Source organism: Meles meles, chromosome 14 (genome assembly GCF_922984935.1).
Source record: "Meles meles chromosome 14, mMelMel3.1 paternal haplotype, whole genome shotgun sequence".
In the NCBI taxonomy this organism is placed as follows: domain Eukaryota; kingdom Metazoa; phylum Chordata; class Mammalia; order Carnivora; family Mustelidae; genus Meles; species Meles meles.
The window spans coordinates 55,089,915-55,104,001 of NC_060079.1; the positions used below are offsets into that span (position 1 = coordinate 55,089,915).

A 14,087-nucleotide genomic window follows, 5' to 3' on the forward strand; every position below is an offset into this window, starting at 1 on the left:
CTCTGCTGAGCAGGGAGCCTGCTTCCCTAATAAAAAAAAAAAAAAAACAAAAAAAAAACAAACAAACAATGGGCAAAACTTGTTAAAGCTCATCAGACTTACTAAACCCATCATACCTTTATTTATTTTTATGTTTTTAAAAGATTTTATTTATTTGACAGACAGGAGGGGGAGAGAGAGAGCACACAAGCACGGGGAGGAGCAGGCAGAGGGAGAGGGAGAAGCAGGCTCCATCCCAGGACCCTGGGATCATGACCCCAGAGCAAAGGCACACACTCAACTGACCAAGCCACCCAGGTGGCTCATCATTCCGTTATAAAGCTTTTCCACAGTGAGATGCTTAAAGTTATCATAGCCTATTTTTCATTTCATGTAAAAGTAGTCTTAGGAATTGCTCAGATGTTAAATAACCTGTTTTTTGGGCCACTATGAGTATAAACCAACTAAGACTAGACAGCCCAAGGGAAACGGTAATTACCCAGAGAAGCAGAGTGAGATCCAGAGTAGCCAAGACACAGTGATTAATTATAAGCAAAGAGGCTGTGGGGCAAATGCCCTGGGCAAGAGCAGGGAGGCAGGCAGTATATCCCAGCAGCTGGGTAGGGGACCAGGAACCAGAGATCTGAATCTGCAAAAATGCAGGGCAGGACCAAATAAGGATCGAGCTGGGGAAAAGTGTGATTAACTCCCACTGTCTTTCTAGATTCTTCATCTCAAGCTACCAGTAACTCAGGCTGGCACACTTGTCGCCAGACAATGGTGACCAAAAGGGTGACATGGAAGGGAGAAATGAGTGTGTTTTAAACACTACCCATGCCCTATTTTACTCCATAGGGTAAAATTGTTTCTAATTTTCTTAGAATTGATTGTTTCTAATTTTCAATCTTCTAGCAAATCTGTGCACTTTTTTCCACTAGATTCTTCCATACATCTGTGCCGATTTCCTTAGCATAAATTTTTCGAAATGGGAGTACTGGATAAAGAAGTGCATATTGTCTGTGTTTGATGCAGGGCATCTAAGCCCAAGATGCAATCCTAGCTTCGCTGTCAGTGCACTTCCCCAAGGTCTGTGAGAAATCATTTGACCATCTCTCTGTTCCTTCCTTGTTTCTTTCCTCATCCCCTGGTAGGTTAGACAACTCACCACCAGGAACTTGAAGTGAGCGTACGTATATGGGAGGTGTTGAAATAGTGGAAACTTTAGCGTCACAACACAGAGAAAGGGAATGGGCTGGAGCGAAAGGTATAAAGGGAGTCATCTAGCTAGCCAAGTCCTCCTCTGGTTCGTGCCTGAGAGAGCCTCTGCTTTCGACATGATGCTCAAGGTATTGTCACATCTTACATGGCTTATTTAAATTGGTGTTCTAGCCTACCTCTCCTTTTCTCAATGTCTTTATAGCTTCCTGCTTCTTCATCAAAAATGGGATTTTAGCATTTCTCACAGCCTCTGGCTATCTAATTACCTGCAACTTTTTTTTCATTGGTGTTTTCCCAGTAAGAGATGTGATTCTGTTGCATAGAATTAGGAAGAAAATGAATCATTACAAGTTCACTGAATTTTAATCTCTTGGTTTTGTCTGTGTCTATCCCGGAATGGCCAGATTGCCTCCTGATGATCTGTTTACTGTCTTTAGTTCCGTGGAGAAGATGATCCTTTTGTGGCAGGAATCTTAACATCTTGGTTTGGTATTCTAGAAAGCTTAGCACAGTTCCAGACATGTGGCAAGGCCTTGTAAAATATTTATCAAATGGCTGCATGTTTTGCCTTAATTTATACACTCATCGCAGTATTTTACTAAAAAGAGTTGTAAATGCCATGAGAAAATCAGGAAGACCAAAAAACATTTTAGAAATAGACAGGTTCGATCCTGCAGACCCCTGAGCAATTGCATGTTTTACGGTCTCATGTTCCCTTCTTCCTTGGGAGCATTTCTTTGGGACACTGGTGCTATGCAGGACTTGTCAGGAGATCCCCAGGGGGCCCTACCTTTGTAGGTCACTAGCGATCCGGGATCATGCAAACAGACACCACAATCCCCTTCCAGGCTCCACCTTGGTGGGCCGATGACATATGCTCCCCATAAGCCTCTCCCAAGCCAGATCAAACCCTGGAGAGATGAATGACTAATCACTAAATGCCCTCAACTGTGGGAGCTGTGGGGAAGGAAAGAGAGCTTGAAAAGAAGTCATTTTGCTTAGAACAAGGGATCCAACCAGTTCTCAAAACTCTAAGTTTTACTTGGTGGATCATGAAACCAATGCTTTTTCTTCCTTCCCTGCCTCTGTCCCTAAATATGTTTACCCACATTCCTAGCAGCAGGACAATCAAAGTTATTGTTATTCTCCATCCTAATTAGAAATATCTACACCAACACCCTCTCTCTCCCATCCACCTTCTCTCTTGCTCTCTCCCACCGCAGGCTCCCTTCACCTATCAGAGCTTCAGAGACATACCATGCAGCCCATCCTTTTGAAAATGGCACTGGTTCTGAGACTTGGTCATCTGAAGACTGAAAATAGGGGACTAGTTGGTGGCCAGGTTGAGGACTTTCAGCTGGGCACTGGTTCCATCTCTGTACCTCTGCCCAACACTGATCAATCAGGGAACCCCAGACACCCCAGATCCTCTGATTCAAAAACCCCTGGCCCTATAGCTAATGTTTTAAAATGAGCATCTTTGATGCTCAAAGAGGCAAAGGAAGTTGTACAATGATGCAATAATCAGAGCAGAAAAGGGAAACAAGCTGACATTTACTAAGTGGTGCTAAGTGCTAGGCATGTCGTGAGACACAATTGAAGAGTGGGTGTTCTTAGCTGTACATAATAGATGTTCTCTTGGGAAGACGTGTAGAAAACAAAATAATTGCCTACACATCGAAGAACTTGATATTTAAAGGAACTGTAAAACAGTCTGCTGCAAATAATACTGCAGGTTTTTATGATCTGGTTTGTGGGGGGCAGCGGAATGGTCTTCTCCGCTAGGATGGGCATGAGCATTTCACATTCAGCAAGTTCACAGCAAGACCATCATCACTGTCTGGACAGCGGCCCCTCTGCCTGTGCTCCCTCTCTTGGCAGGGGCACCGCCATATCCCCGCCCAGACCCTGGGCTATTGCAGCAGTATTTTGCCTGCCCTTGTCTACCCTCTCAATCCATTTGCTACACAAGGGCCTCCGAATATCTGCAAAACACAGTCTGATCATATCAACCTTTTTAAAGCTAGAACTATGGCTCTCCTTTAAGTCACAGTCTCCAGCCTGGTGGAACTTCCGCCACTCAGTCCTAGCCTGCAAACCCCTCTCACCTCTGCCTGCTGTGTACAGCTCTGCAGCTGGGCTTTGCCTAAATCACTGCATCTCTCGCACCTCCAAGCCCCAGTCTGTGCTGCCACCTCTGCCTTAATATCCATCCTTGTCCCGGGCACCTTCACCTGCTGACTCCCCTAAGTCTTCATAACCAGTCCAGGTATCGACGCCTCCAGGTGATCTCCACCAACAAGAACGAACAGGAAGTGGTTCTCAAGTGTATTTTAAATTTTCTGGTGGCCATGTTTTAAAAAGTAAGAAGAAGCTGATAAAATGAATTATAATAGTATATTTCACTTGCCAATATATCTTAAATACTGTCATCTTCGCATGTAATCAATATTTTACAATTATTATTGAGATCCTCTATATACTTTTTTTCCTACTAAGTCTTCAAAATTCAGTGTTTATTTTACTCTTATGACACATTCTAGTTTGGACTAGCCACATTTCCAAATGCTCAATAGCCAATGTGGAGAGTAGCTACCACGTTGGCCACAATAGCACTAGAACATTTAAGAATCACCTAAAGATCTTAATGAAAACACAGAATCCAGTCCTATGCTTCCAAAGCTTCTAGTTCATTTGAGGGTGGGGGGTAGTCTCATTCTGGAGATCTGGAGTACGGACCAGAAATGTTCATTTTCAACAAGAACCCTGTGTGTTTCAATGTTTGTTTTCCTCTTCAGGAAACATGGCTTAATAATTACATGCAGCACTCTGGAGTTAGACCCACAGGAATTTGTGTCCAAACTCCACCATTTAAGAGTTGTGTAACTCAGTGACATCAAGTCTGGGTCTCCTCACCTGCAAAGCAAGATGACGCTCATAACACCTACCCAGAAACTTGTGGCGTTCAGTGGATACTGTATTTACAAGAGTCAGCATGACACCTGGCATGTAGCTAATAATGGCAGCTCCTAGATGATCCACCGGCCCCAGCATGCCCACCTTACGGGCAAGATATCCCCCTATCGTCTCCTCACTCTGTGCTTTGCTCTGCCATAGCCCACGCACTCTGTGGCCAACATCTGCATGTGGTCTGTGTCCTCAACTCGAGGACAGAACCTGGCTATTGCATATTTCCACATCCCTTCGCCGCACACATAGCAGGGGCTCCACATCCCTTCACCACACACATAGCACACATAGCACATTTCTCAGGAACTGAACTTAAGTTGATTAACTAGGTTTCCCCTAGTGGAGCAAAACTCTTCATATAAAAGTACCTCAAGCTCTTGTATAGCAAGGAATAAGCAAATAACGATTGAGTATAGCACTGTTCTAACACTCTTTTTTAAAAGTCTGTCACAGAAAGCTTTGCCAGAGTGATCCATGGCTTGGCCGTGGGGCACCTGACCGATCATGTTATTCAAAGAAGCAAGAGAATGATTCTGGATACTCTGGGTGTTGGCTTCCTGGGAACCAGTACAGAAGTGTTTCACAAAGCCAGTGAATATAGTAAGGTAAGAACTTTGGTGTCTACTTTAGATATAAAATCAAATGCCTGGGGGTGGCTGGGTGGCTCAGTGGGTTAAAACTTCTGCCTTCGGCTCAGGTCATGATCCCAGGGTCGAGGGATCGAGCCCCACATCGGGCTCTCTGCTCAGCGGGGAGCCTGCTCCCCACCACCCCCCCCGCCCTACCTCTCTGCCTACTTGTGATCTGTCAAATAAATAAATAAAATCTTTAAAAAAAAATGCCTGCTCATGAGGTATACCTACCAATGTGCCCGGGGATAAGTGTTTATGGCCTATTATTCTACTCTGTTTTGGAGATAGTACTTGGTGTGTGTAGGATTATTGTATTTGATTTTATGCTCTATTTATCTGAGTTTTAATATTCATACATATTCTTCACTAAGTTACTGTCTAAAGACCAATCTTAGGAAGAGTGTCTTCCCCAATAGCATCTACCATTTATTCAGGCAAAGGCTTTAAAAGTCTCTGGAGAAAAAGCTGGTTCAGCGCTCTGAGCGGAGTGGGTGTGTATGCGGGAGACGGAACAACCATCTCTCCAAAGGATGTGCTTGGTATGGACAACTGGTCCACCTTCCCTCCTGTTTACCCTCAAGGCATAAATAAGAATAAATTCAGACTGCATCCCTGGGTGCATCTGTGGATCTCAGTCTGGGACAGAGCAACAACATCTCCTCTCCTTTCCATGGAGAAACTTGTGTTCTTCTACAAGGAAGAGAGGAATCCAGTGGTTAAGGCTGTGATCCACAACAAAGTGTTCATATAAGGACTGTTCAAATAATGCCTCCAAAGATGAGGAACGGCTCTCGAAGTGGTGACTTGGCATGCTGTGTTTCCACTCTGTATGGCTCACTGATATTCTTTCGTTCCAGATCTACAGTTCCGATGTGTCCAGCAGTGTTTGGGGTCGACCAGAGTTAAGGCTCCCACTGCCGTATGCTGCTTTTGTGAACGGTGTGGCTGTAAGGAGGTTTACAAATCTTTTCAACTGTTAAGCAATAACAATTTCAGAGCCAGGAAGGATCTCAGAAATCTTTCAGTTTCCATATTTCACGGATGAGCCACTGAAGTTCAGAGAGATGAAGTAGTCTGTCCTCTTTTCTATGTACTTACTTCACTTTTCGTGTTTGACAGTGAATTGATGCTTTTCAAACAAATTGTGAAGCATGGGAAATAAGATGGAGGATTTAGATAAGAACAGTGAAAGCTATCTAAACCTGGAATGTAGATAGCAAAAAATATAAAGCCTGATATCCAGACTCAGTTCCTTGTGTTGTGACCAGTACCAGTTTCTCTTCAATAACCAGCTTTTCATCCATCCTCTCACTCACCAGATAATTATTGAGAAAGAAACAATGACCACATGCAGTCGATGTTTTCTGAAGCAAAAATCAGCTCTTTTCATCTAACAATTTTTTCGCTTTGTGTGTCAGTGGCAGTCCATATCTATATACAAGATATAACTTAGATATGAATGTGTTGGGATTTCTGAGATATTCTTATGGTTTGTGGGACAGTAACTCGGAATAGTAAAAGTCAAACCCAATAGCGCATCCAGGAGTAAATGTCCAGTGTCCAGACCAACCATATCCCATAGATACGGAATTCTATTTTTTAAAAGATCTTATTTATTTATTTGAGTGAAAGAGAGAGAAAGAGCATGAGCCAGGGGGAGGGGCAGAGAGAGAGGGAGAAGCAGACTCCCTGCTGAGCAGAGAGTCTGACATGGGGCTCCATCCCAGGACCCCGAGATCATGACCTGAGCCAAAGGCAGACACTTAACTGACCGAGCCACCCAGGTGCTCCAATATGGAATTTTATTATTTTTTAAAGATCTTATTTATTTATTTGACAGAGAGAAACATAGTGAGAGAGGGAACACCAGCAGGGGGAGTGGGAGAAGCAGGCTTCTCTCTGCTGAGCCAGGAGTCCGATGTGGGGCTCTATCCCAGGACCCTGGGATCAGGACCTGAGCTGAAAGCAGACTCTTAATGACTGAGTCACCCAGGTGCCCCTGGAATTCTATCTTTAAGGAACTTCTGGTTATTACTATTTCATATAAGAGATAAGCAAATGGCTAGGATGAAGAGAAATAAAACCTTGGAGCAGCAAATAATGACTTTAAAATATAGCTTAGTAGTTGGGGCACCTGGGTGGCTTAGATTGGTTAAGTATCTGCCTTCAGCTCAGGTCATGATCTCTGGGTGCACAGAGCAAGCCCTGAGTTGGGCTCCCGGTTCAGTGGGAAGGCTACCTCTTTTCCTTCTGCCTCTCTCCCCTGCTCATGCTAAAAATAGTTAATCTGAGTTCAAGAGTTATTGCAACTTCCCCATGAGTTTGAAATTATTTCATAATAAAAAGGTACAAAAATTCATGACCTGATATGGAATAAATGGTATTAAACTTTTAGTGCAACTTGTTTGAAGGGTGGAGGAGGTTGAGAGGAACAACCACCTACTTTCACAGCCTTATTTTTAAGGGGGATATAGCTCTTTCCAGGTGCTGTGGCAGAGAGCTCTGGCCCCCTGGGCAAGATCCAAGCTAATTGGTAGGCTTTCTAGTTGCTCCCCAAAGTCCTGTCTCCTCTGGGCACAGGACAGCATGTCCTGTGCCCAGCCATGTGATCAAGAATTACAGCCAGCTTATAGGTTTTATTTTCAGATAATCAGGTCTAAAAATCTCTTATCAAATAAAGTTATTACTAAACTAAACTCTTACTGGTCATTGCATTCAGGGAAATACTTTCTTGGTTTTTGTGTGTCTATTTACACAGATTCACTCAATGGATTTTGATGACACATGGCATCCCGCCACCCACCCTTCCGGAGCTGTCCTTCCTGTCCTCATGGCTTTAACAGAAGCTCTCCCCTCAAGTCAAAAGTTTTCTGGCCTTGATCTGCTGCTCGCTTTCAATGTTGGGATTGAAGTACAAGGCCAATTAATGCATTTCTCCAAGGAAGCCAATGACATACCAAAGAGGTATGGAGAGAATCTGTCCCATCCAGAGGCAGACAAGTTCCCCCTTCACCTGTCAATCGTTATCTCTGTAGAGCCTTGTGACATAGAGGTTAGCTCAGTTGAAGATATTAACATTAGCGCTGACTGCTGAGTCAATTTTCCCATCACATATCGAACCATATATCCGTAAACAAAGGTATGACTTCAAAAGTACTAATGAAAAGTCTCCTTTGGGTTTAGAGAGCCAAGCAACCGTGAGCATAAAATTAATCGGGGCCTCGTGCTCAAGGACGATTCCAGTCATTCTGGTATCCACGGGTACTCTGAATCTTCCTAATCCCATCTCAAAGCAGAATCTACTTTGACATTTGCTAAGGTCCTTCAGACTAAGAATATTCAGAAGGTCATGAAACTGACTGTTCAATTCATTGATCAAAAATGGTCACATGTTGACTATCATATAGTTCAATCTTGTATTTCCTTTCCACTTGATCCCACCTGCTAGGAGAGGAGTAGGTTGGAATTCTCAGTGAATTTTCAGTTTCTACCAGGCTCTCCATTTTTATGGCTACTTGCCATATTTTTACGGCTACGTGTGATTTCACCAAACAACTTTTGCCTTTCTGGCAATAATTATTAAAAATTTACTGCATCAGGCACTATTATAAGTATGTGGATTCATTCAAAACTCACAAAACCCTATGGGGTAGATATCATTATTAGCACCATTTTATGAGAGAGGAAACAGGTGCAGAGAAGTTGAGTGACTTTCCTAGGATCACACAGCTAGTAAGTGGCAGAGTGAAGATTTGAACCCAGGCAGCAGGCCTGCAGGATCTACACTCCCAACTTACTATACTACTGCCTCCTGGTGACTGAGGTCTGTAATCTCCTACTCTTTGCTTTTTTTTTTTTTTTCATGTTTCAGATTCCACCCCCCCTCAGTGGTAGGAACTTTGGGTAGTGCGGCCGCAGCATCCAAGTTTTTACGGCTCAGCATGACGAAGTGCCAAGAGGCCCTGGCTATTGCTGTCTCTCATGCCGGGGCACCCATGGCAAATGCTGCCACTCAGACCAAGCCTCTTCATATGGGCAATGCTGCCAGGCATGGCATGGAATCGGCTTTTCTAGCAATGCTGGGTCTCCAAGGAAACAAGCAGGTCTTGGATATGCAGATGGGCTTTGGGGCTTTCTATGCCAACTATTCCCCACAAGTTCTTCCAGACCTAGATTCCCACACTTGGCTGCTGGGCCAGCAGGACGTGGCATTCAAGCGGTTCCCTGCACATCTGGCCACGCACTGGGTGGCAGACGCAGCTGCATCCGTCCGGAAGCACCTCATAACAGACGGAGCCCTGCTTCCCACTGACCATGTTGAGAGAATTGTGCTCAGAATTCCAGATGTCCAGTATGTCAACAGGCCCTTCCCAGACTCGGAGCATGCAGCTCGTCATTCGTTCCAGTATGTGGCCTGCACCACACTGCTTGATGGTGGCATCACTGTCCCCTCATTCCACAAATGCCAGATCGACAGGCCACAGGTGAGAGAGTTGCTCAGGAAGGTGGAACTGGAGCACCCTCGGGACAACCGGCCCAGCTTCGACACACTGTACTGTGAGATAAGTGTCACTCTCAGGGATGGAGCCACCTTTACAGAGTGCTCGGACACCTTCTACGGCCACTGGAGAAAACCACTGAGCCAGGAGGACCTGCGAGAGAAGTTCAGAGCCAACGCCTCCAGCATGCTGTCCTGTGACACTGTAGAAAGGCTTATAGAGATCATTGAGAATCTAGAAGACTTAGAAGATTGTTCTGTGCTGACCACTCTGCTGAAAGGACCCTCTCCACCAGAGATGGTTTCGAAATCTATCTAGCATTTAACAATTCAAACATACAATCTCTCCTGAGGCTTATCAACATCTAAGTGACTTTATATTGGGGAGAATTCGGCGATTAGCTTTTAAAGACAGGGCCTACATTCCGTCTGCCCCGGAATAAGGGAAGCAAGTTGGAGAGAGTCCAGAAACAGAATTGGATTTTTATGGAAGGAGTCTTGTCCTATAAATTTTGCCAGACAGTTCCAATTACCTAAAGCAAAATAATAAACATGAAAGAAACACAGAGAAATTGATTTTATAAGCATTCATAAGGCTGAAATTCAAGTCGCCTCTAATTTGCTTACAAAGTTCATCTTCACAGAGGAGTTCTTTATGAACTTCACAAACCTCAAGGTGTAGGGGGAATTTGAACCTACATGTAAATTTGCTGACAGTGGAGAAGGCCTCTGGCCTACTGTGCCACCAACAGATTTCTTAGACCATGGGTTTTTACAAACCCTCCACGGTGGGGGGAGGGGGGTACTACCGGGTTTAAATATAAGGAGTTGGTGGACCCAAATCCTGCCCCTACAACTTACTAAATGTGACCCTAGGCATGTTGCTGGGTAACCGTCTGCCACAGTTTCCTTATTGATAAAGCAGAAATAAAAAGCAGTGTAAAAAGTAAAAAGAGTTTGGCTCTGGAAGCCATGCTGTTAACCACTGCAGTATATTGCCTTTTGTTACAAAAATTTCTTAGGAAAAATACTATGGATGAAGAGTCTGAGATATAATACAGGATGAGAGGGAAAAAAGTATATATGTGAGTAATTAAAAATACTGATTTTGTAAAATAATAAAAATGTTTTATGGGGTTAAAAATTGCAACTTTAGGGCGCCTGGGTGGCTCAGTTGGTTAAGCGACTGCCTTCAGCTTAGGTCATGATCCCGGAGTCCCAGGATCCAGGCCCACATCGGGCTCCCAGCTCCACAGGGAGTCTGCTTCTCCCTCTGACCTTCACCCTTCTCCTGCTCTCTCTCACTCTCTTTCTCTCAAATAAATAAAATCTTAAAAAAAAAAAATTGCAACTTTAGCGACAGATATAAGCAGGGAGTTATTATAGTGAATGTATCCTAAATTCCTTGTGTTATTTAAGAGGGCAAAGCTATTAACTCTAGACTTTGATTTGCAAGTATGCATGTTGACATTTCCAGGGTAACCATTATAAGACAGTAGTAAAATGTATTGCTTCCAAGTTAATAGAAGGAGAAATATGGAATTAGGATAAAAAATAATCCAAATGAAGGCAAGAAAGGAGGAGGAAAAGAAATATGTAAAAGGTAGAACATACCGACAACACAATATAAAACAACAGGAAAGGGGCGCCTGGGTGGGTGGCTCAGTCATTGAGCGTCTGCCTTCAGTTCAGGTCATGAACTGAAAAAATCCAAATATATCTATAACTACAAAAAGAATAAATAGACTAAATAACCCAGTTAAAAAATACAAAGACTTAAATAAACAAAATCTTAAAAAAAAAAGGGGCGCCGGGGTGGTTCAGTTGTTAACTGTCTGCCTTCGGCTCAGGTCATGATCCTGGAGTCCTGGGATGGAGCCCCATATCGGGCTCCCTGGTCACCTGGAAGCCTGCTTCTCCCTCTCCCACTCCCCCTGTTGTGTTCCTGTGTTCCCTCTCTCACTGTCTCTCTCTCTGTCAAATAAATAAACAAAATCTTAAAAAAAAAATAAAGACTATGTATACATTAAATACAATGTTTAATAAGTTTATTAGCATCTAATTTACATATCATTAATTCATCTATTTTGTGTGTACAGTTCAATGAGTTTTAGTAAATTTACAGAGTTATGCAATCATTGCCACAATCCAGTTTTGGAGTACTTCTTTTTAAGATTTTATTTTTAGTAATCTCTCCACCCAATGTGGGGCCCAAACTCACAGTCCGAGATCAAGAATTGCATGCTCTACCAACTGAGCCATCAAAATACCTAGAGTACTTCTGTCACACCAAAAAACCCAAAAACCGAAATTCTTCCTGAGGGCCTGGAATTAATCCCCAATCCCACCTCCAGCTCTCAGCAACCAATGATCCATTTTCTATCTCTAAAGTTATCCAGACATTTCATATAAATGGAATCATATAGGGGCACCTGGGTGGTTCAGTCGGTTAAGGGTCTGCCTTCAGCTCATTCATGATCCCAGGGTCCTGGGATCAAGCCCAGCGTCAGGCTCTCTGCTCAGTGAGGAAATCTGCTTCTCCCTCTCACTCTCCTTCTCTGCTCTAAAATAAATAAAATCTTTTTAAAAAATGGAAGCATATAGTATGTAGTCTTATATGTCTGGCATCTTTCACTTAGCGTAATGGGTTTTCCCCCCCACATATGTATCAGTACTTTATTCCCTTTCATTGCTGAGTAGTGTTCTGTTGTATGAATATACATTTATTTACCCATTTAGTAGCTGATGGACAGTGGATTGCTTCCAGTGGGTCTAGTACAAATGATGCTTCTATGATCATTCACCTGCATGGCTTGGTGTGGTAGCACCTCCATTGCTCATAGGTAGATACCTGGGAGTTGGCATGCTGGGTCATTTAGTTAGTACATGTTTAACTTTATAAAAAACTTCTCCAGGGGAACCTGGGTGACTCTGTCCATTAAGTGTCTGCCTTTGGCTCAGGTCATGATCCCAGGGTCCCAGGATCAAGTCCCACATCAGGCTTCCTGCTCAGTGGGGAGCCTGCTACTCCCTTTCCCTCTGCCTGACACTCTGCCTACTTGTGCTCTCTCTTTCAGTCAAATAAATAAATAAAAATAAATAAATAAGATACGAAAAACTTTCCAAAGTAGCTCTAACACGTTACATTTCTACCAGTAATATATGAGGGTTCCAGTTTCTCCACACCCTCACCAACCCTTGGAATTGTCAGTCTTTTTTATTTTATCCTATCTAGTGAGTATGTAATGGTATCTTGTTTCAGTTTGCATTTTCCAAATGACTAATTCTTGCTTATTTTTGAGAATTATTTTAATTAGTTTGTCTTCTTATCCAGTTGTAGGAATTCTTTATATATCCTGGGTTTAAGTTATTTATCATATATATGTTTTACAAATATTTTCCCCAGTCTGTGGTTTGTCTTTTCATGTGTTTAGTGGTCTCTTTTACAGATCAAAATTTTTAAGTTTTGATCAACTCAATTTTACCATTTAAAAATTTTTATTAAAAAATATAGAAAACAAAAATAAAAAATGTTATTGTCCCTGCTTTTGGTGTCATCAGAAGGTTTTTTTTAAAAAATCCAGTTAAATAAGACTCATAAGGATACAAAAAAGTTTAAAGTAAAAAGATGGGAGAAATATGTATGGGATACTAACCAAAGCAAGCTGGAGAAAATAAATGTTAATGTTAGACAAAACAGATCTCAAGCAGAAAGCATTACTGGAAACAAAAAAGGTGACTATATAATGATAAAAATTTCAAATCAGTAGGTAATTAAAATAATTCTAAATAACACTGAACTACAAGGAGAAATAAATGAATCCAATACCACACAGAGAGAATTTTAACACTAATCTCTTAGTAACTGATCTCTCAAGGAAACCAAAAGTAAGTAAACTACATCAAGATTTAAACACAATATACATGTTTTATGTAAAGGACATATAGAGAATTCTGCACGAAACTAGAGATTTCACAATCTTTTAAAAATCTCACAGAACATTTACCAAAAAAGGACCATCTACTGAGCCATAAAGTGAGTCTTAACAACTTTACAAAGGATTCGACGATATAGATCATTTTCCCTAATCATAATGCAATTAAGTTTAAATTCAACATAAAAAAGATAATTGGAAAAGCTTGAAATGTTTGGAAATAAAAATTCCTTTAAGTAACTTTTGGATCACAGAACAAATTGTCATTAAAAATTACAAAACATTTAGAACCAACCAATAACAAAAATAGCATATATCAAAATTTGTAGGATATAGCTAAAACAGTACTTAGAAATGTGTAGAATTTCTGGGGGCGCCTGGGTGGCTCAGTGGATTAAGCCGCTGCCTTCGGCTCAGGTCATGATCTCAGGGTCCTGGGATCGAGCCCCGCATCGGGCTCTCTGCTCTGCAGGGAGACTGCTTCCTCCTCTCTGCCTGCCTCTCTGCCTACTTGTGATCTCTCTCTCTGTCAAATAAATAAATAAATCTTAAAAAAAAAAAAAAAAAAGAAATGTGTAGAATTTCTATAGCTGGCTCTCTATCACTTGGATTATGCTGTTTGATAAGACATGTCATGTAACTGTGATTAATATGTTTGAACAGTAAATAAAGACTAAATAAAACAGGACATCAAAGTGGTGGTTTCTATTATGGCCTTCAGATACAATTTAATTATCCTGTCTTATATACTTCAGAAATTTCTAGTGGTAAGATCTAAGGATTAGTAATAATATCCCTAAGATCTAAGGGCTAGTAATAATACCCCCAGTAATAATATCCCTTCGGGCCAGTAAT

The 14,087-nt window shown here is 42.1% G+C and overlaps 1 protein-coding gene across 3 annotated transcripts; it reads left to right on the top strand.

Annotated features, from left to right (window-relative positions):
- Positions 1 to 1,298: 1,298 nt before the first annotated feature.
- Positions 1,299 to 10,386, top strand: ACOD1 (aconitate decarboxylase 1). 3 transcript variants are annotated; one of them, XM_045978164.1, is made up of 5 exons: positions 1,299 to 1,325; positions 4,611 to 4,772; positions 5,657 to 5,746; positions 7,558 to 7,763; positions 8,671 to 10,386. In XM_045978164.1, the coding sequence occupies exons 1-5, from the start codon at positions 1,314 to 1,316 to the stop codon at positions 9,614 to 9,616; spliced, it is 1,416 nt and encodes a 471-aa protein (XP_045834120.1). In that variant the 5' UTR covers positions 1,299 to 1,313; the 3' UTR covers positions 9,617 to 10,386. The 3 variants fall into 3 exon arrangements, with proteins under 3 accessions (XP_045834120.1, XP_045834121.1, XP_045834122.1); XM_045978165.1 differs by lacking the exon at positions 5,657 to 5,746; XM_045978166.1 differs by lacking the exons at positions 1,299 to 1,325; positions 4,611 to 4,772 and having other exon boundaries at positions 5,717 to 5,738.
- Positions 10,387 to 14,087: the final 3,701 nt, after the last annotated feature.